We start from the raw sequence: 24,113 nt of genomic DNA on the forward strand, positions 1-24,113 counted from the left end.
AAGGAAAACGGTAGGGCGTAGTTCGGACGATGTAACCCAAGGTCTATCATCACAAGTGTTTCAGCCGTGAACATTTTTTTTTATGTAGCGGACTACATTAAAAAGACAAAAAAATATCCCTTTCTCTTTTTATGTGATTTGAGAGATGACTGCTATTTTTAGCAGGTCGAGCGACCACGCGGAGAGCTTTAATCCGGTTGGTGCATCTTATTTTCCATTTTTCCGTATTACGTACGGCGTTAATGCTGTTGAAAATAAACACGAACATACCTACTTAGTCAAACGTATCATCATTCTCTTTTAATGTGATTTGAGAGGTCTGGCTGCTATTTCTAGTAGATCGAATGACCACGTGGAAGATTTTTCTCCCCACCCATCCCGTGTCGCGCATCTTATTTAATTTATTTTTCATCTTTCCGTGTATTAACGAACGACGTCAGTGCTGTTGAGACAAACACGAACATTCTATCCACACAATGACGTTCTCATCTGCTAATGAAGCTGGTCTGGCTTGCGCCGCCTTATGTAAAAAAAAAAAGTAAAGAAATCAATAATGCTTATCGATCAGTGCGAATGTGTTATAGATAGATGATATTATAGATAATATAGTTATGAAATCACCGAACCAATCACAGCGAAGATGACATTAAGCTCCGTTCTCGCAGCTACCTGTCGACTTCCGGTTGTCATTGGTTCTGTTGGTGAAAAATGTATAAATAAAACGGGTCAAATTTTCTGTCAAACTGGCTGTCAGCGAACTTGATATTCAACATACGTACGTACTATATATAAATTAGCCAGTGAACCATTCGGAAGATCTCGTAATGATTGGAAACAACGGGAAAATAGCAGCCAAAATAAAGCTGTTGTACCCTTAGCCTCTGTGGTACAGTGCTACATATAAGAAGGGTACATTCGGAGCTTCGAGGAAAACGGGTGGACAAGCGACGGCGGTGGTCTGCTTTATTATTGCATTACATTTGGCTGTAACAACAAGCGGGAGAATGAATAATGATAATAATAATGATAATAATAATGATATAACAAGGCACAGGACGAGAGACTCTGCGTAAACAACGACCCAGTGAAGGAGAAATCCAGCTTCGAAAGAGCTAATTACAAAGAAGAAGAAGAGAAATGTGTGATAATTAATTCATCATCTGTAGTTAAACGAAGAGAAAGTAATCACAGCAACATCAACAGTAACAATAATTTGACTGAGTGAACATATATTCCTATGTGCATTCATTGCATCCAGTTTTTTGGATAAAAATATATGGGATCGCGAGAAATTATGGCAAGCAAACATTGTCTTATGCCGAACCTAAACACTTTAATTAGTGTTTACATAATGGGAAAGTAAAAACAATTAATCGACGGAGAAGTTATTTTTTGTCAAACCAGTTTTGATTTTAGATGCTGGTTGCAGTTTGTGTTTACCATGTCTGAGGTAAGTTTCAAATTAATAAATGTATAATTGTATAAACATGTATTTTTAATTTATATAATTAAAGAACATTTATATGTTATTACTTCGCGCACCTTGCCATGTTATTGCCAAGTACATGTTTATATGTTTATCTTAACGGTTTTTCGTGTCGAAATATATATTATTGTATCTGGGTATATATATATATATATATATATACCAATTAAGGACTGAACACGAAAAGTGGACAGTCAACATGCTAGATATAGACGTCAAATCGCCATTCTCCACAAAAGATTATGTTCTCATATATATATATATATATTGTATTTCGAGATGGTCATTTTTTTTTAAACACATCACATCACATCAGGAATTTTGTAACACAAATTCATAAACGTATATATATATATATATATATATATATATATATATATATATATATATATATATATAAAACTTTCGGAATATTGTCACTCCATGTTCCACGTATTCGTGCATATGTGATTGTTATATGTATAGGTAGGTATATATGTACAAAGTAAGAACCGGTAATAAAAGACAGAGCTTCTGGTAAATTCCTGTCCAGAATATATTTTACACACACACACATTTAATGATTTCTTTTAAGTCAATAAAACCTACAGACACTCAATCTCGATGCTTGGTGTTCTCTATTCTGCTTGGCCAATGTTTCTCGTAATTGAAAACATCGAGACTTCTTTGAATACTAACACGCACACACGTGTGTGTGTGTATATATATATATATATATATATACATACATATGTGTTTGTATATACAGGCACATATATAAGTACACATTGTTTAAAAAATATATACATACACATAGACATTTATACATATCTACACACGTATATATATATATATATATATATATATATATATATATATATATACATACAGATATACTTTAATATACATAATACACATGTGAATGTTTCACAACACGCACCTGTGTGTTTAATAATTTGTGTCTATGTCGTCTTTAGTAAAAAGTTTTATCAAATTCTGGGTTTTATAAAGAGAACCTTGACTGTCATTCATTTTGTAATTTAGCTTAATGACCAGGCATGTACATATATAATATCATCCACTTAGGTTGTCGCATTTGCGACATAACTGATTGGAGATGTAGACAAAATGTGGTTGAGGACCCGAAATTTCCATGAATTTCATTATTATCTTCATTATTAGAAGTAATATACGTTTTACATATGGAAAGTGCCCCTTAATTGTCCTATGAGGTGTGTGCGCGCGCCTGTGTATGGGAAATAACACAAATGCTTTGTACTTTCTATCACCAATGACAATTGCTTGTTTGACCAACGAATAAATTGACAAAAAGCTGGGTTTTTTTGTTCTTTTTGGATAAATAAAGACAAGAAAAAACCCCCTTTGTTTGCTTCAAATTTTGATCTGTCTGAAAGGTATTTATTTACGAAGTAAATGTGTATTTACGAATTGTCATCGAAAAATATTGAATACAAAGAATATATATATATACACGCGCGCTTGCCACAAACACACACGTTCGAAACATCCTTAATCATTTAACATATCTAGCTTATTACGGTTTTTTTTTTTTTTTACTCTAAGCCGAGGTTTTATTCTCTCGATAATTAAATAGGCTAAGTTATAATATCCTTCTTGTACGTCGTCTTTTCGATGCCTTTTTCATATTTTTCTTTTTATTCATTGTCCGAAGCAATAAAACACCCGAAAGCTCTGTGTGTGTGTATATGTGTGTGTATATATATTTATATATCCAGAGAGACAGTGATAGTGATTTCGTAAGTATGTGTATAAACTCTGCTGTTGAAGACGATAGAAATCAATACTAGCAAATGCAATCGATCGATAATTGATTTGGCTCGTGTAATTGATGGAAACATACACTAGTTATTTTCGGGAAGGTAATATAAATTACACACACACACGCACACACATGCGTGTGTGTATCCGTGTCCGGGGCGATGAAACACCTGAAAGCTATATATATATATATATATATATATATATATACACACACATACGTAAATGCATAATATACACTCTTATATAACGGAATTACGTAAGAATTTAAGTGTATAATGTTAATGCCTGATGAAATGTCCCTTCTTTCTCTCTCCAGTGTCAGCATACACATTTAGAATCAGTTCATTTCCTTATGACACATCTCCACATCTATTATCGTCTACGTCTGAGGTGTCATACATAGGAAACAAATCAATAGGCATCTCTCACTGTCTCACGTAAAATATGTCAATGTATTCAATAGATATTTATTTTCCTTTTCCTGATGCACAAGGCAAACTTGTGATGAGGGAGAAAATACTGACTCGATTTCTCTATATATATCTCGTATTGGATTTTGATGACCCACGGGAAGGGTGAAAGGCAATTGATATCGCGGCGTTATTTGAACTCAAGAATATGGTCACGAGATGTTATTGTGTGGGTTATTTACCTAGAGTTCTCCCATTTCTATTCGTCGCCCTTATATAAATATATATGTATGTATGTATAATGTAAAGCGAAAGAAAATGTATAGGTTTTAGTTTCACTCTCGAGCATTAAAAAAAACAAAAAAACTATTGACATTTCGGACGTGGCCCTACATGAGAATGAAGGGAGAGATAGATAGAGAAGCCCTGAAGAACGAAATAATAAAACTTCACGCGCATACAAACGCGCGCGCGCGCGAATATATAAATTTATTTATATATATATATATATATATACACACACACACACACGCACCACATGGATGTGGTGTGTATATATATATATACACACACACACACCACATGGATGTGGTGTATATATATATATATATATATATATACACATCACATGGGTGCGGTATATATACATATATCACATGGAAGGAGTGTGTGTGTGTATATATATATATTTAAATATATATATATACACACACAGGATGGCCCAAAAGTGGGTTTACAGTTATCACGTAGGCACTTTAAATTTCTTTTAAAACATTTCATTACACTTAAATTTCTATCTTACAATTAACTAAATTAGCATAGAACAATGGTTTCATAATTTTTTTTATAATTAAGATCTAAACTGCTAATATATAAACGTGAAAGAGAAAGTCAAATAACTGTAAACCTACTTTTGGGCCACCCTGTATACACCACATACATACATGCATGTATGTATATTTGTATTCATGTATGCATGTGTACACAAAACACATTTACAGTAAGTTCATATTGAGCATTGTCACCATCCAAGTCTGTTCCACTAACTGAAACGATATTTGAAGAGTTTTATGAGAACTTGGAGAAAATCAAGACACCTCACAAGGAAGACGTCCTTGCTGTTGTAGGGTACAAGAATACTAAGTCAGGCTTCACTACATGTGACTTGTATACAGGTATTTTGGGGGCATTTAGGGACAAGTGAAAGAAGTTGTAGACTGCGACTTTCAGAATTTGCCAGCAGCGACAAGATTAACCTAGCCATCTTCTTCCTGATGAACACCTTCCAGAGAACAACAGACAAGGCCCCTGATGGCATGACTTGAAACTAGATTGACTCCATCATCACACTTGAAGCATACAAATCCATAGGTCAGGACTTTCATTTGTGTGAATGTTGATGTTAACATTTAGTTCAAGTTTCAAACAGTTAGCGGTACTTAGTCTGCCGCTACGTTCTGAGTTCAAATTCCGCTGAGGTCGACTTTGCTTTTCATCCTTTCGGGGTCGATTAAATAAGTACTAGTTAAGCACTGGGGTCGATAAGATCGACTTTATCCCTTTGTCTGTCCTTGTTTGTCCTCTCTGTGTTTAGCCCCTTGTGGGCAGTAAAGAAATGAGTTTACAAGTAAAGAACTTCTCATTTAAAACTTGATGCGAACAAATTGAAAGACCTGGAGGTTGCAGTATTTGAGGCTAATGTAAATGGCTGGTAACCTTACAAGAAAGTATCAGCTCCTTGATTGATATCATCTGGGACAGTGCTACACAAAGTAGTGCCAGTCTGTGAACCACCAGCTTCCAATACATGACCAGTTTCCAGAAAAGAAAGAAATATTATAAAATGCTTATGTAATATTGTATTATTTATTTACAAAATAAATCATCATCATCATTGTTTAACGTCCATTTTCCATGCTAGCGTGGGTTGGATGGTTCGACTGGGGTCTCGGAAGCCAGGAGGCTGCACCAGTCTGGCCTGGCAGTGTTTCTACAGCTGGATGCCCTTCCTAACATCAACCACTCCGTGAGTGTAGTGGGTGCTTTTTACATGCCACCAGAGGAGGCTGGCAATGGCCATGATCAGTTGGTGCTTTTTACAAGATAAAAAAATGTCAACTTTTATTATATTCATTATATTTATTGTTTCCCGTATAAATTAATATTACTAAGAAATATCACCGGTCCCTGGCACATTGGGAAAAAACAAAAACTGCTGGCACACCACATCATATAGTTTGAGAAGCACTAATCTAGGAAGCATACTGTTACTTTAGTGTGCAGTTTACTGCAGTTTATACTTCAAAATTGATCTGGATTAGGGTTGAGAATTAGAGTTAGGGTTGGACTAGACATTAAAGTGTAAATGTTTCTGGGCTAAAGTGGCATGGAAACCTATGAATCAGCTTCGTGCATCAAAAGGGCTGGGGTAAAGAAGGAAAACAAACTGAGTTTACTGATCCTGGATTTCTGTGAGGGCAGCACCTGAAGGTAAGTTAACAGATCTTGGTGCAACTTGGTTTACAGCGCTATTAATCAGATGGAAAAGCAAGTGGAGAAAATGAAGAAGTTAACGGACTGATGAGATAACATTAATGCTGGGATAAAGAACAATAGCAAGGTGGCTTTTGAGACAACAAAACTGCTTGTAAAACAAAAGAACTGATTGCTTGTGTCACTGAGGACAAAAGAGTCTTCCCCACTCACAGACAAGGTTTCTATTATCAGTTGGTATGAGTATTGCAAAGAACTTCATAACTATCTGTTCATTCATGACACCAACACCCTGGACAGTGCTACCAAAAATAGCAGAAAGTTTGGGGATTCTCTGAAACACCAGGAGTGTTTTGGTTGACATCATCGTTGTTTTAACATCCAGTTTTTCATGCTTGCATAGCTCAGACAAGACTACATTCAAGCAGTTTCTCTGTGACTTAATACTCTTCCTGACTCCAACACTCGTTTCCTAGTTTGTCGAATTACAAACAGCCTAAACATGGTTACATAGAGAACTGGAAGCAAATGACACTGCATGAATGAGCCTTTTGTTTACAAAGATCATGTGACATACCAAGAAACCCAGACAAGCTTTTGTAGTAGACTGCAGGTAACGAACACCATCAATATGAATAGTGAGGCCTTTATTTATAGCAAGTTGCACATACACACAGCAGGCTTCTTCAGTTTCTGTCTACTAATTTTACACACATGACATTCATTGACTTTCAGCGTCCACACAGCGGATTGAAACCCTTAACCATGTGGTTCTGAAGCACACTTCTTAGATATGTAGCAATGCCTGCATCATGTTAAATTTAATTCAAGAGGGGCAACAGTGGTGTCACAAGGGTGGTGTAAGGGTAGTATCAACCCTGGTAGAGTAGAGTGAACTATTTAACCCTTTAAGCATTTAAACTGGTCATTTCCAGCCTAGATATTCTGCCTGTTTTATGTTCAAACTGGCCAAATGTAGCCTTTTGCACCTACCCTACAATGCCATTCTGAAAATAAAGTCACATCATTGAAATCTGAAGGCTATGAGATAATGCATAATTAATTTAAAACAATGTGAATAAATAAGTTATTGCATTTGACAGAATAATCTGAAAGCTGAAGGGTTGAACCACTTACATCCAGCTCAAATATTTTATCTGTTTTATGTTTAATCTGGCCTCTCACACTTACCCTACAATGCCATTCTAAAAATAAACTATTACATCATTGAAATCTCAATGCTATGAGATAATGCGTGATTAATTTAAAGCAATGTGAATTACTTTTGACAGTAATCTGAATGCTAAAGGGTTATGGCACTCCAATTATTACCATCTCAGTCTGTCACACCCACATGGTGCCTCTGGGGTCACATCATCTAAGATCCCTTCCATTCTTTGACGTAGTAGAATGACTGAAACATGTTAAACATAGTTACTAAGGGTGGAATCTGTTAAAGAAATAACTATTTGTGTGTGTGTGTGTGTATGATGCATCGTTTTACATAATTGATATTCTTCATCAGTTTCAGAGGGGGGCATATAATATAATCATTATCCCTGTCACACCTCCTCTTCCGACTAATGATAGTCATCACTTTTTTTCATAATGTCATCTTTATTCTTAACCCTTTTGATACCAACCCATCCACGACCGTCCCTTGTTCTATTACACAAATTTCCTGTTTCTAAGAGATGTAAATTAAATCCTTCCGTCAAGGCACAGGCGTGGTGGTGTGGTAAGAAGCTTGCATCCCAGCCACATGGTTCCGGGTTCAGTCCCATTGTGTGGCACCTTGGGCAAGTGTCTTCTGTGAGTGGATTTGGTTGATGGAAACTGAAAGAAGTTTGTTGTATATATATATATGTGTGTGTGTGTGTGTGTGCGTGTCTATGTTCGTCTTCCATCACGACTTGACAGCTGGTGTTGGTGTGTTTATATTCCTGTAAATTAGTGATTTGGTAAAAGGGACCAATAGAACAATAGAATAAAAAAAATAAGTACTGGGCCCAATTCACTTGACTAGAAATTCTTCAAAGCACTTGCTGCACTCTAAGTACCAAAACAATTAAAAGATAAGATAAAAATTTCATGTTAATTTATATTCCAAATATTAGCTTCATAATAATAGTTACTTTACGAAAATTCTTTAGTCTCAAAATTAATTACAAAGGAAGTGTATTTTAACAGATACGGTAATATATAATTGAGTTAGAATCTGCCATGCTTTATATTTTATTGATCTTATTTGGTTTTTCAATATAACCCTTTTTTTTTACCAATATTTTTGTTTAAGAGGCCGGCGATCTTGGCAGAAACGTTAGCACGCCGGGCGAAATGCGTAGCTATATTTCGTCTGCCGTTACGTTCTGAGTTCAAATTCCGCCGAGGTCGACTTTGCCTTTCATCCTTTCGGGGGTCGATTAAATAAGTACCAGTTACGCACTGGGGTCGATATAATCGACTTAATCCGTCTGTCTGTCCTTGTTTGTCTCCTCTGTGTTCAGCCCCTTGTGGGTAGTAAAGAAATAGGTGTTTCGTCTGTCGTTACGTTCTGAGTTCAAATTCCGCCAAGGTCGACTTTGACTTTCATCCCTTCAGGGTCGATTAAATAAGTACCAGTTACGCACTGGAGTTGATGTAATCGACTTAATCTCTTTGTCCTTGTTTGTCCCCTATTTGTTTAGCCCCCTGTGGGCAATAAAGAAATTAATATTATTACTGGTAAAAGTGCGGCGATCTGACAGAATCGTTAGTACGCCGGGCGAAAAACTTAGCGGCATTTCGTCTACCGTTACGTTCCGAGTTCAAATTCCGCCGAAATCGACTTTGCCTTTCATCCTTTCGGGGTCGATTAAATAAGTACAAGTTTCGCAGTGGGGTCGATGTAATCGACTAAATCTCTTTGTCCTTGCTGCTTGTCCCCTCTCTGTTCATCCTCCTCCACACCCCCGTGGGCCGTAAAGAAATAAATATTTTTGTTTAATGAATGTATTTCCGAATGTTTATATTTTTTTTCTATTGATGATGTAACAAATTTTCATTCATCGTCAGCTTTGTTTATACTCTTATCTTCCATTTATTATTTTGAACTTGTTTTAATATATACGCACTTGTTCTCTCTCCCTCGCTGCTTAATTCTCTTTGTTCGTCTCTCTCCCTGTTTCTCCCTTTGTCTCTCTCTTGCTGTCCCTCTTTTGGTCGGTCACTCTCTCTCTCTCTCTCTCTCTCTCTATCTGTCTGTCTCTCCTCTCTCTCCCTCTCTCTTTTATATATACACACATTTACACAAACCTAATAATTTATATCCTCGACTTGCTAGAAATAGCAGTCACATTATAGAATGTAAGTTCCAGATACACTGTTTAAAATGAAGACAGGATGGTCACAGACGGAATGTCTTTGATCATAAGTCTGCTGGACAAATATCGATCTGGAATTAATTAATAAGAACAAGGACACTGCTTCTGTAGTCTTTTGACTAATGAGAAATAACCGTATAGCAGAATGTAGTCTGAGGTACAACAATGAGATTAAAGACGAAAAATACCTTTGATTATAGATAAGCCGTTTTAAGGGTTGACATACAATTAATCAGCATAAACACTGCGCATACTAATTAATGGAGCGTATATCGGTTTCACAATTTGGCACAAGGCCAGCAGTTTTGGAGTAAGGAGTAAGTTGATTACATCAATGCCAGTGTCTGCTCAATTGGTACTTATTTTATTGACCCTGAAAGGATGAAAGGCAAAATGGACCCTGGTGACATTTGAACTCGGATGAAATGTTGCTAAGCATTTTGCCCAGCATGCTAATAATTCTACCAGCTCACTGCCTTAACCCTTTAGTGTTCAGATTACTCTGTTAAATGTAATACTTTCTCGCTCAAATTGTTTTGAATTAATCATGCATTATCTTATAGCTTTGAGGTTTCAATGATGGGATTGTTTATTTTTAGAACGGCATTGTAGGTTAGATGTGAGAGGCCAGATCTGTCCAGTTTGAATATAAAACATGTAGAATGTTTGGGCCAGATAAAGGGTTAATAATGATAATAATAATGATAATAATAATAATGGCTTCAAAGTTTGAAATTTTGGCACAAGGGCAGCCTTTTATCATCCCCAGTGTTCAACTGGTACTTATTTTATCGACCCTGAAAGGGTGAAAGGCAAAGTAATCCCTGTTGCAATTTGAACTCAGAATGTAAAGACAGGTGGATTGCCGCTAAGCATTCTGCCAGCCGTGCTAAAGATTCTGCCAATTAGCTGCTTTAAATGAAGCATATATTGTTTTACCGAATTATTTTGAGAATTCAAAAAGTTGCTATTTAACCTTAGTTCAACTTTGATTGAACAGACTTGTGATCTAAAACGCCCCAGCCATGATCCGAGGTATTCCAGCCATGTTATATCCACAGGCATTGTTTTTTTTTTGTCTATAATTATGTTGTTCAGTTTGTCATATATTTCATGCTGGCAGGATATGATCTGAGGGAGTTCTAGCTACTATGTCCAGAAGGTTGCACAATCTTATGTGTGTGTGTGTGTGTGTGGGGGGGGAGGTGGTTTCCGTCTGATAGCAATAGAGTTTCAATAGTTTTATTCTCTAAATCATTCAGTTTCTAGCTGTCTGACCTCTTTAGATAGGTTGATGGGTTCTTTATGTAAATAAAGATGCCTGCTTAAGAGGAATGGGGGGAGAAAGAAAAAGAAATAAAAGAAGAATATTCTTATATTATTGATTGATGAAAGAATGATAGAATTGGATTTCCCACTCTTAATCTTTTTCTTTCTAGAAATTTCTAGCTGTTTCTCTGCCACTGTAATAACAAATGGGACACATTAATGTCTTTATCACCTTCTTGGATACTGATTTTCATAAAAGGAATCACTCCATACCTACTCTATCTCCTCAATTTCATTTTGTTTTATTTATCTTCATTTTGAAACCTCAAAGCATGGGCATAAACGTTTAATGGTTAATTCTTCATCAAATATATATATAGATATTTTTTTTTTCATAAATCAATTTACACTTCCTCTATTACTTTTTTTTTTTTTTAATATAAAATTAATTTGTCTTTTAGCTTAATCATCTCAAGATTAACATTTTAGATAATGTCTTATAGTGCATTCTTTTTCTCTTTCTGTGATCTTAGCTGTAGTTTAAGCCACGAAACATAAAAGAAATCTAAATTAATTCGTTGAGATGTATTAATAATATATTGTTGAAACTTCCAAATGGCTAGAACCAACATCTTTCAGCATCTTTATGTACTAATTTAAAAAAAAAAAAGAAGTTATCTGGCCCTTTGTTGTTGTTGTTGTTTAGCCCCAGGTCAGTTCTGATCAATCAAAACTGTGAGTGTGAGCAAAATTAATTCCAGTCATGCCCATCCAATCTTCCATTCAGTCGTTAATAAGTCTATGATTTTCTTTTACTACTATTACTTGCTTCAATCGTTATACTGTGGCCATACTGGGGTACTACCTTGAAGAATTGCTTTTTTTTTAAAGCTTGGTACTTTATCAGTCTCGTTTGCTGAACTAAGTTATAGGGATGTAAACACACCAACACTCATTGTCAAGCATTGGTCACACACACACACACACACACACACAAAATAGGCTTCTTTCAGTTTCTGTCTACCAAATCCACTCACAAGGCTTAATTTGGCTTGAGTAGAAGACACTTGTCCAAAGTACCATGCAATGGGACTGAACCCCAAATCAAATCTCCAAAATCTAAAGTCAGACATGGTGATATCATTCAGCATGATGACAGTGGGCAGCAAAGCCGACCTTGTTTTTCAGTCAACAAGTTTTGAATAAATTATACCAGTTAAGGCAATGTGTTTGTGAGTCCACAAAGTTCCCATCAGAAAAATTAGCAACTAAGCCTCAGTCCTTTGGGAAACTAATGTTTATGCAACACCTTTTATGCAGCACCTCTGTAAGATCATAATTCATACAGATGTATTCATTCAAGACTGATGGTTCACACCATTGTTTTCAGTTCATGCTGTGTTTCATCTGAGACATTTTTTTTTGTCCGTTGGATCATGCACAGTAGGGAAACTCTTGAGTAGTAACACTGAACCAGCTTTCAGCTTTGAACAAATAAACAAACTCTGCTACATGCTTGTGAATATTTTTTCACCTAATACTATTTCCAAACACACAGGTGTATGTATATGTATGTATGTGTGTATATATATATATATATATATATATATATATATTGAATATTTTTTCACCTAATGCTATTTCCAAACATAGAGGTGTATATGTATGTGTATATATATATATATAATTATTGGTCTACAATTGTTAATGATTATACATATTTTATGGTAAGATTGTGTACAGTCGTCATCATCATCATCATCATCAGGTCAAGCTTGCCCAGACACTTTTAACCTGCACACACCATCAATCTCAGTCCTGCATTAGTTGAGGGAGGTCTTTGCAGAGCTATTCAATGTCTCTGCTGAGGTGATCTACATACATGTGTTCAAATGACCTGCTTGAGTATAGCCATGCTTTAGTAGATCACTAGTCTCTGCAGTAGATCACCAACCAGCTTTTGTTTAGCTCTTTAGTCATGTTCTACAGAGCACAAGTGCCTTCTCTCTATAATGGTGAAAACAAGTAGATCTCCATACAGCTATTTCATGGTGGGAGCTAAGGTTGCTCTTAACATTTGGGCGTAAGTTCCATCGGGCTTCAGATTCTGGAATTAGCTGCACATGATATCAGGCTACTTGTGTTAATCTATGTAAAACGAAGTTCGTTGCTCACAATCAACAAGGATCCATCACCAACATCAGATGTTGGTGATGGATCAATCAAGTTGATCGCATGTACCTTGGTTCTGAGATAGCTTCAACTGAAAGTGATGTAAAAACTTGGATGGCCAAAGTATGGTCAACCCTAAACAAATTGGATGTTGTCTGGAAATCAACCCTTTCAAACAACCTTAAGAGGAATTTTTCCGTGCAATAGTCAGCCCTTTTATATAGAGTAACAGTCTGGATGCTTACCAAAAATCTAGAATCCAAGCTAGATGGAACTTGGTTATATAGTAAATAGTAACAGAGATGATGAAGCCAGCTGGGAATAAAATCACTTGTCTAGTCAACACTCAAGCCAATGTACTACCAGCTGTTCACTGACTGTTAGTCTCTTAGAATTTACATTCATGTAATTTTACTATAGTACAACTATACCTCATTTTTACTATATCAATCACAGAATATTGAATAATGGTCAAGGTTAACACCTTAACAACCTTTATACTATTTTACATTACATATTCTTAATTTCATATTTATTACATGTATTTTTAACATAAAATATTAAATAGGTTTACTGATTGCACCAAGAGAATATAACATTACTTTCAAATAATTATGATTTATTTCAAATGTCTTCAGTGTGACCCTAATCTCCTAACAGTGTGTAGAAGTTCATTATTGTGTCTATTGTTCCATTGTATTTTAAGCACTTATGGTGAGGAAATACTTGATAAAATTTTATCTAGGTTAATAATTGATGTTGGAAGTAAAAGCTAAGAGGTTTTGGGGGGTCTAAAAGTAGTCACATTAATTCATTAACAATGAAGTGGTTAATTCTTTTTGTTGACCAAGTTTGTCTGTTCGTTGACCGTAGCAAGCAGACCGACTTACTGCTAAAGATATCTAACTTTTTTGTGTCTTTTCAGACCACATTATCTAATATGATCTTTTTTGCGTATAGCAGTGTGAGGGGAATTTGGTTGCTATGTTGAGCATGTCTAGAGATAAGTTTGTTAATCAGGTTATAGCTAAATGTTTATGAACATTGTTGATGAGAATAACTTTTGACCACTCTTGTTAGAGACAGTTCAGGTATTTTACTGTGATCCGTAGTGATAGCATAACAAATATGTGGCAATTTTGTGTGGTCTAAACGCAAACCTTGGTCTTGAGGGTTCAATATTCTAGGCTGAGTTGGTGGATTCTAGTTTGCTGAGTAGCATCTGGCTATTTTTTTTTGTACAATTCTATTTTTGTTGTTATTGTAGCAGTTAGGTACAAAATAACTCAAATTTGAATTTATTAATAACTAGCTTAAAAGCCACACTCTCCGTGTGGACTTTTAAGCTAACTCCTGTGGTGGACTAATTAGGCCTGTGGCTCAAATATAATAAGAGCTAAATAACAATAATATAACATGTCTATGATGACTTTATGCCTTGGTGGTGTTTTATTGGAGGTTAAGGACGGATGAGAATTAATTCTGTAATGCAATCATTCTATTGTTCCAGTCCCAAGTTGAATTCCAACTGTTGGCCAATTTGTCCTAAAGTTCTTATCCCAACGAAGTGAATGTCATTTGTTCCCCCCCTTCCCACCACTTGATCTCTGACAACTGTCACCAAGATGGCATGAACCAACCAAGCTTTACCTGCTAGAAATAGCAACCCAAATGCTTTTTAATCAGATCCCAATGCTGGATGTTCAAGAACCAAATGAAGGGCAAATTTTCAATCCCAGGATCATTTTGATTCCAAAAATGGTATAATATATCTATGTAGAGCAAATGTAGGCTGAGATACAGGGGTCCTGGATGGACAGACAGAATTTTGCTTTTATTATTACAGGTAACTCCTGACCAGTGTTTAACCCTTTCGTTACCAACCCGGCCGAAACCGGTTCTGGCACTGTTGTACAAATGCCTTGTTTTCATAAGTTTTGAATTAAAATCTTCCACCAAACCTTAGTCACAATTTATGTTCCTAACACTAGATGAATGATAACTAAGTTATTTTACTAAATTCTTTGTTATATTTAAAGCAATTGAAAGAAACACAGAGCATCTCAAAACAAATACAGTAACGAAAGGGTTAAATTGAAGACAATTTTTGTTTTGTGTTTTGTGCTGCCTGAATCAGTTGCTGATACAAAATGTTTAGTAGTATTTCTTCTTCTTTTCTGTGTTGATATTTCACTGAGATTGACTTTGCCTTTCATCCCTTGAGGTTTGATAAAATAAGTACTAGTCGAACACTCATAATCAACTAGCCCCACTTCCCCACAAAATTCCAGTCCTTGTGCCTGTAATAGAAAGGATTATTTCAGATGAGGCAGTTGTTTAGCCTCATGTCAGCCCTGAGCAAGCTGAGATATGATTGAAGGCATTCCAACCATGGCATTTACATTAAATTTTCAAGGAATGTGTTAGCTGTCATTTAAAGGTAATTTGGCTGCTGCATAGAAGCTCCTTTGCTGGGTCACATGAGATACAATGTTTTAGAATGGTGCAGGTATGACTATGTTGTGAGAAGTTTGCTTCTGTTATAGCCTCAGGTGAACCAAAGCCTTGTGAGTAATTTTGAAGATGGAAACTGAAAGAAGCCTATCATGTATGTGTGTGTGTGTCTTTGTTTGACTCCCACCATAGCTTGACAACTGGTGTTGGTTTGTTTCATTATCATCATCCGGTCAAGCTTACTTGGATATTTTTAACCAGCACACCTCATCCATCTCAGTCTTGTCATAGCTGAGGGAGATCTTTGGGGGAGGCATTCAAGTGTCTCTGATTTGTTTACCTCCCTTTAACTTAGTGATTCAGCAAAAGAGACTGATAGAATAAGTACTAGGTTTAACCCTTTAGCATTCAGATGATTCTGTCAAGTGTAATTCATGTGCTTTGCATTAATCATGCATTATTTGTAGCTTTGAGATTTTGACCACAGTGCAATGACCAAAACAAGCAAATAATAATAATAATAATAATTCTGCTCAATACCACAGATTTGCTTGTCAGTTGTTTGACCTTACCCAGTTGAGCATGTCCCTTAGTGGCTGACGATATGTGCATCTCTGATCACGAGCAGAAGTAGTGGGGGAGCATCATAGACATACGTTGAGCAGGATTCTTTAGAGTTTGAATAATTCATCCCTGAAAACATGGGTGGTTCTTTCAACATCCTTAAACAATCCTTATTCAGGGACCTTTTGAGCAGGATGGGCTACTCAACCTGAAGAAAATTCTAACTGGGCCCCACCTGCAAGGTCATGTGCTGTTTATCTTGATATGAGATCACCATGTCGCGCATGTATGGTTGTAATGCATGTACCTGGTGTACCCTTATCAGATGGGTAGTCATGATGGGTATACTGGGCTTTGTATATTTTACCCCAGTGTCACTTTGATGGCATGAACTGCTCTCTCACTCAATAATAATGATGATGATAATAATAATAATAATTAATAATAACAAAAGGTAGTTCTTCAGAGCTTTGTTAAGGTGTCCACATGATTGTATGTGGAGATGTAGAGATCTTTAGAATGTCATTGTAGGGTAGGTGTGAGAGGCCAGATCTGGCCAGTTTGAACATAAAGCAAGTAGAATATTTCTGCTGGATATGGTTGGTTTAAATGCTAAACAGTGAAAAAGCAAAAAAAAGTACTGGGGGTTGATTTATTTGACTAAACCTTCAATGCAGTGCTCCAGCATGACCACTGTACAATGGTTGAAACAAAAAAAAAAAAAGCAATAAATAAAAAATAGTTTTTCAGAGTCTTGTTTGTGTGTCTACGTGATTGTATGCGATGTAGAGATTTCTAGAATGGTGAAAATTGGAAAGTACTGCAGTGTTGCAGTAAAGTGAAAAAATTCTTTGTTGTTGTTGTCAGTGATGTATGACTGAGATATTTTTATTTTTTAATAGAGATATTTTTATTTTTTATTAAAATTTTTTTTGTGGGGGAAGTTACGAAATGGTTGGTTAAACAGATAATGGAATGAATACTTGGACAAGTCACTGTACGGTATGCATGGGTGTAGTAGTTCAATAACAGGTTTTTTTTCTTTTTTTTTGTGCTATTTTTGTATACTAAGATTATACAGGTTCAGTTCCACTGCACAGCACCTTGGGCAAGTGCCTTCTACTGTAGCCCTGAACTGACCAAAGCCTTGCAAGTTAATTTGGTAGAAAGAAACTGTGTTGAAGCCTGTTATAAATATATGTATATACTCTTTATTCTCTTTTACTCTTTTACTTGTTTCAGTCATTTTACTGTGGCCATGCTGGAGCACCGCCTTTAGTCAAGCAAATCGAACCCAGGACTTATTCTTTATAAGCCTAGTACTTATTCTATCGGTCTCTTTTGCCAAACCGCTAAGTTACGGGGACGTAAACACACCAGCATCGGTTGTCATGCGATGTTGGAGGGACAAACACAGGCACACAAACATATACACTCATACATATATATATACATATATACGACAGGCTTCTTTCAGTTTCCGTCTACCAAATCCACTCACAAGGCATTGGTTGGCCCGAGGCTATAGTAGAAGACACTTGCCCAAGGTGCCACGCAGTGGGAATGAACCCGGAACCATGTGATTGGTACACAAGCTACTTACCACATAGCCACTCCTGCGCCATATGTGTGTTTATGTTTGTCTCCTCCACTACTTGACAGCCAGTATTGGTTTGTTTTTGTCCCTGTAACTTAGTTCAACAAAAGCATTTGATAAATAAATACCAGACTTTAAAAAAACAAATACTAGGGTGGGTTTGTTTGGCTAAATCCTTCAAGGCTGTATCTCAGCATAGTCTCAGACTGAAGAAAGTACAAGAAAAAAGATAAAATGAAGTCAGAACTTCAACAATGAGGATGGGATTTGGCCTGAAAATCAGTTTATTGGAAAGTGGTAGAAACTTAAATGTAAGAAAAGGGACTTGGAGAAAGAACTTATGATTCCATGAAAAGAAATATTGTTAACAACATTCAATTAATGAAGCTTTAAATCTTTTTTCTTTTTTGTTGTTTTTCACTTAGGCAGGAAGTATGAGATTTTTAGAGGAAAGGAAACGAGATTCTGAGGTCTTTGTGAATTTTGTTTTTTCATTGAAGAAGTAAAAACAATTTACATGTTTAAAACAACTGTCAAATGCATATCTGATATAAGCAGAAACTATTTTGTGGTTTGTGTATGTTTTCATATTTTCTGGAAATTTGATCTTGTGAAATAGGTTTAGTAACACCAGACTCTTTGAGAGAAACATACTCAGGCACAGAGCTGAAGATTTTTATCTCTCTTGCATCGGGTAACTATTTTTGTTTCTTGGTGCATTGGAAATCTTCCACATTTTTTCTTCTTCTTTTCGGCTCAAGGGTTCTTTCTAGAGTTTGATACAAAAAGTCTCCAATTAATGTACACCAATTAAATGTATAAAGTCCAGTCATTACAGATTGGAATTCTGAAGGAATATAAATAAATTAAACAAATAAAAATAAAGGAGCGGGGATGTTATTGCTTCGTAAAAAGATGTTAAAATTAATGAGAAATACTTCAGGGCTGCTGGTGGTGGTGGTTGAAGGTGAGGCTTGGGTGGGTGTTATTTCTATCTTCCATACAAGATATGCACCAGTTTTTTTAAATGAAATTAGATAGCATGCCTAATGGTAAGAAAAATGAGCAAGGAAATTTTAGCAGGAACTAGCTAAGTGGCATAAGACAAAGTTGATATATATACCGTTTAGGTCAGGGGTCTTCAAAGTGGTTGATATCAACCCTTGGGGGTCGATGGGACTATTCAAGGGGTCGATAAATGCACATCTTTATTATTTTCTTGTACATGCCTGGGGTTGGTGAGGGACCAAGGATTCCATGAAGGGGTTGATGGTGTAAAATGTTTGGGGAACCCTGGTATAGATATTATCTGGACTACTTGATTTGGTAGGCATCTTGGAAGGGCACCAGTTTGAGAAAACCAAAATACCAATTACAAACATGCAATGAATTTGATTAGAAAAAGGACTGGTATCATGGATATATATATATATCCTGTCATATCTTAGATGCGTGTTGCATGTATGTATGTGTATATGCATGTGTGTGCACATGTAAATGTGTCTGTATATATATATGTGTGTATGTTTGCATGTGTAGGTAAATGTTACATGGGCCAGAATTGTGAAGTTTAAAATAAATAATGTTGCAAATAATGCCTTTTTTTCTTCTTATCAGTAGCACAATAGGGGTGGTTTAAGAAGTTCATTTTGTAATCATCTTCCTGGGTTCAGTCTCACCATGTACTGCTCCTAAAGTCTCTTCTATCATAGTTTTGGGTTTACCCAATACTTATGTTATGGAATTGGACAGATGGAAACTATGTAGAAGCCTATTGGGTTGATTATCTTATTCTTGAGTTACAGACTTGATATATAGCTCGGATGATCACCATTGATCATTGCCACACCATCATCATTAGAAGACACCATCATCCTACCACCACCTTTGCTCCCCACCATGGCTGCAACCATCACCTCCACCACCATGCCATCACCTCCACCACCACCACCATGCCCCACACTCTTCTGCTGAAGGTCATGGATTCTTCCTTGCTCCTCCTGATTAGGCTATAAAACATGAATTTTGTGTAACGTTGACCATGCACGTATGTATAGGTCTGGGTTCTTTTTCCCTTTAGATGGATTTTCAGTTTCCCATGCATGCAGGTCTCGTATCACCACCAACACCACTACCACCAATGATTATTTAAGGGAAAGGTCTCTGACTTTGGAGAGCTGGAACAGATACCACAAGGTATCTTGCAAGATCTTCTAACTGTTCCACCAACCCTGGGATTGGAAATTTGTTTTATTGATCCTGAAAGGATGAGAAGCATAGTTGACCTCTGCAGAACATGAACTCGGTGTAGAGAGTTGTAACAGACGAGGCAAGGCATCTTTTTGAGATCTAACAGCTCCACCATCCCCGGAATGGTACTTATTTTTTTTTTTAATGAATCTGGAAAAATGAAAGACAAATTTGACCTGTGTATAATTTGAACTCATTGTGCAGGGAGTCGGAACAAATACAATAAGGTACTCTATCCATTGCTCTAACAATTCTGCCAAATTGCTGCCTTTGTATGTTGTATGTTTAGTGAGAATGTTTGGAAATATTTCTTTTTCATCAACATTAATAGTAAATAGTAGTAGAACAGGTTTAGTCTGTAGCTGGTTCAGTATTAATTATGGAGCCAAAAATGACTTGATGAAATGTGGGATAGCTTTTTGTGTACAAGTGGTTTTTTTTTTGCCTTTTTACATATGTGTATAAAAAGCTTTTGCTGCTGTTAACTAATTCAGTGTTGTTGCCGTCCAGCTGCTGGTGGTCAGTTCTGATCTATTAGACAAACAGTTGAAAACATTCCAGCTGAGATCATTTTTGTCTAGGACTTCATGCTTACTGGCAGAGCACCTCTGACCATATGTCTGCTGGATCGTGGCTGACCAATGGTGAAACAGCAACAGTTGCACATCACTGCTGTTCTTTTCTTATACAAAATAACCCTGCAGTTGTAGTTACAATATATGCATTTTGTCGGTCAAATTGTTGGACGGTAATTGAAAGAAGCTTAGTTAAACAAGCTTATTTCGCTATTTGATGTCTCACATGTTCACTTGAATAAGACAGGATCTTTTAGTCAAATATATACATATTTTATTTAACTAGTTGTTCTATTATAGATCACATTTTCTTTGTGTTAGCAGTTGAGATCTGAAATAAGGTGCTACTTGATATCTAAGATGTAAATAAAGATTTGCTCAAAGGGGAACTGAAATATGCATTAAACCCTCATTACGTAGTGTTAGTTGACTACTACCTTCACAACATTTCCATTGCATCTATGTTTATGTTCACATGACCTTGTAAGTAAGTGTTTGTATATGCAGTAGTCTTCCTGTTTTATTAAATGTATCTGATGTCATTGTCATCATCATCATCATCATTGTTTAATGTTTGTTTTCCATGCTGGCATGGATTGAACTATTTAACAGGAGCTGGCAAGTCAGAAGACTGTGCCAAGATCCACTGTTTGCCTTGGCATGGTGTCCATAGCCGGACGCTCTTCCTAATGTCATCTACTTTACAGAGTGTAACTGGGTGATTTTTCTGTGGCACCAACACCAGTGAGGTCACCAAGTAACTTGCAAGACGAAGATCCCTCGATTGAGAGGAGGTGGTTTTGTGCCAGGGGAGGAGAAATTAAAGTATGATAGAGGACCAGAAACAGGTGTCATTCTGTAGAGGAGGTACATGGCTACCCCAGACAGAAAAGAGAGGATAGAGAGAGAGAGAGAGAGAGAGAGAAAAGACGGTGGTGAAGATATGTCAGGGCATACACTCAAGGCACAGGAGATATGTCTGGGTATGCCATAGCTGTTGGAGTCCAACTTGAGAAATTCTAACAGTGCTGTTTTTTATGTTTTACTTTGACCCCCACTGCACTGTGAATATTAAGACATTTGTCAATGTTAGTGACATGAAGAAGCTACATTCTCTAAAAAACAAATTTAAGAGAAAACATTGTCAGAAAATTGTTGTGCTTTATGTCTCTCTTACTTGTTTTCAGTCATTGAGCTGTGGCCATACTGGGGCACCACCTTGAAATGTTTAATCAAACAAATCAACTTCTTTCCTTTTTTTAAAGTCTGGTACTTTATCAGTCTCTTTTGCTGAACCACTAGGTTATGAGGATGCAAACAAACCAACTCCAGTTAAGTAATGGAGAGGCAGCGAGACATAGACACAAACAGGTCTATCTCTATGGTTGGCTTCCACACAATATCTAATTCAGTAACAAACCTAAGTTGGCCCAGGGCTATAGTAGAAGACATATGCCCAAAGCTGTGCTATGGAACTGAACTAGAAACCACATAATTGTTAAGGGAGCTTCTTGATTGTTTGTTTGTTTTTTCTTATACAAAACACATTAAATACCGTTTAATATTTTCTCATGTTGTACAGATAGAAATGGTAGTGCGCTTGTAAAGACAGCAGAAACAGTGGTGGTGTCTGAATTGGATGTCATTGGCAATTCTGCAAAGTCAATCGTGATTGTCCAAATTTATTTATTGTAAACCTCCATTTAATAAAATAGACTGCTACATATACAAACATGGAGCTTTACATAATCACATGGATATGATCATGTATATCAATGTGGAATCCACCAATCCAGTTGCTAACTGTTTCATTTTTTTTTTACACTCACATTCATTATTGAGATATTCTATTTGCTCTGGGTTGAAGTATTGGACAGCTCCATGTCAAAATATCCAACTCATGCCAGCATGAAAAGCAGACATTAAACGATGATGATGGTAGTTGGTGTTTGGAACAAATTAACATAAAATTTTGATGGGGGATTATAATTTAGATCACTTTGAAACAAATAGTGAATTTCTGTCATAAAACCAGGAACAGTCTCAGGTAGGTTGGTATCAAAAGGTTAAATAGTTTTGCATTGCATGTATTTGGTCCTGTAGTGTGGCCTTTGTTTGCAGACAAGCTTTCCTATTGCATTCACTATTCTTGTCATTTTGATTGGCACCAAAGATTGCTCTCTTATTATCAACTACTTAATTTGAGTGTTGTTCTTATCAAGCCAATCTTTGTTTTGTAAAACCCAAGTACCCTTGACAAGCTGTAGATATCTCTGCATTTAGAGTGAATCATATCTCGATAGTCACAAGTTAGATGGGTGATAGTTTATCATCTAGAGACACCGCTAAAGTTACTCTACCTTTACTGGATCTGAAAAAAGATTCGGTGTTGATTTTCTGTTAACATTGTTTTTGTTGTCGGCATCACTTTGCCATAAATTACTTAATACCATGTTGGATAGTATTTGGAGGTGATCCATCGAGTAGTTATTGGCTCCTGTTATTTGCATATAGTTGTGATCATGGGTCTGAATGATGCCAATACTTTATGACAGAGGCCTCTAAGGAATTCCTGGTAGCCTCTGTGATAAAGCACTGCCTTTTTTTCTTGTTAGAGAATAGTATGCTGGTGACTACTAGTGTATTTATAGCTGTTTTAGTTTCATGTTGATCCTGATTGAGCAGGTCTATCATCATCATCATCGTTTAACGTCCGTTCTCCATGCTAGCATGGGTTGGACGGTTCGACTGGGGATCTGGGAAGCCAGAAGGCTGCACCAGGCTCCGGTCTTATCTGGCAATGTTTCTACAGCTAGATGCCCTTCCTAACGCCAACCACTCCGAGAGTGTAGTGGGTGCTTTTTACGTGCCACCCACACAGGTGCCAGGCGAGGCTGGCATCGGCCACGGTCGGATTGGTGCATTTTACGTGCCACCAGCATGGAAGCCTATAATCATCAAAAACATTTCAACCATGTTTTTGGATACATATCAAGGCATACAATATCCAACATGTCTTTTAAGATATTAAGATGTGATTTGAGGAAGATTCAGTTGCTATTTCTGGTGGGGTCCAATGACCATATAGAGGTGCCTTCACTAGCTTGTTGTACCTGTGAGGTGTCTGTGAATTTTCATTTCTGAATTGCTCCTAACCTCGGCTTTTCCAGTGCATCTATTGGTTGCACTTAAAGTTCTGCAAACAAGAAAAGGAAATAAGTGAGTAAAGAACAAAGCGGGACCGAGGGACATGTTTGTAGACAGATTTAGCACTTGTCAGTTTGGAAAAGTAAACATATAACAGGAAAATAAAACATGAAAGGTAACGATTGTTTAAATAGTTTTGTTGAATTTCTTGGCTTGGAATTTAGAATCTATTTGTGTATTTGTTGCTTTTTAAAATTGTTTTTGAAAAACATTTCCTTTTTTTTTTTTTTTCACATTAAATAAAATAACACTGATGGTAGTCGTTGATTGAGCAAGGCATATGGCAGAAGACCATTCAGCTATGTCTGTCCCATCACTTTTTTTTTATTATCTCAGATGTATAGTAAATTTAGTGCTTTATGCTTCATGCACCAAGGTTTCCCCATGAGACCTTAGAACCTCTCATAACATGAGCACAAGATCAAAGAGGAGATTTATGGGCACATACCACCCATCTCTACTATTGTTGCTCAATAGGCTTTGCTTGCTGCC

General features: G+C 36.5%; 1 protein-coding gene across 6 annotated transcripts in view; it reads left to right on the forward strand.

Annotated features, from left to right (window-relative positions):
- The first annotated feature begins 652 nt into the window (after positions 1-652).
- LOC115222684 (centrosomal protein of 170 kDa protein B) overlaps positions 653-24,113 on the forward strand; it is a 360,932-nt gene continuing 337,471 nt past the window's right edge. For all 6 annotated transcript variants that reach the window (XR_005003214.1, XM_036511665.1, XM_036511667.1 and 3 more), the window contains exon 1: positions 653-1,450. Coding sequence is in view for 5 of the 6 variants with exons in the window: in XM_036511665.1 (XP_036367558.1) it covers positions 1,442-1,450 (9 nt within the window). In the remaining variant the exon portion in view is untranslated. The remainder of the gene's footprint in view (positions 1,451-24,113) is intronic.

This window comes from Octopus sinensis, linkage group LG20, assembly GCF_006345805.1.
Source record: "Octopus sinensis linkage group LG20, ASM634580v1, whole genome shotgun sequence".
NCBI lineage: Eukaryota > Metazoa > Mollusca > Cephalopoda > Octopoda > Octopodidae > Octopus > Octopus sinensis.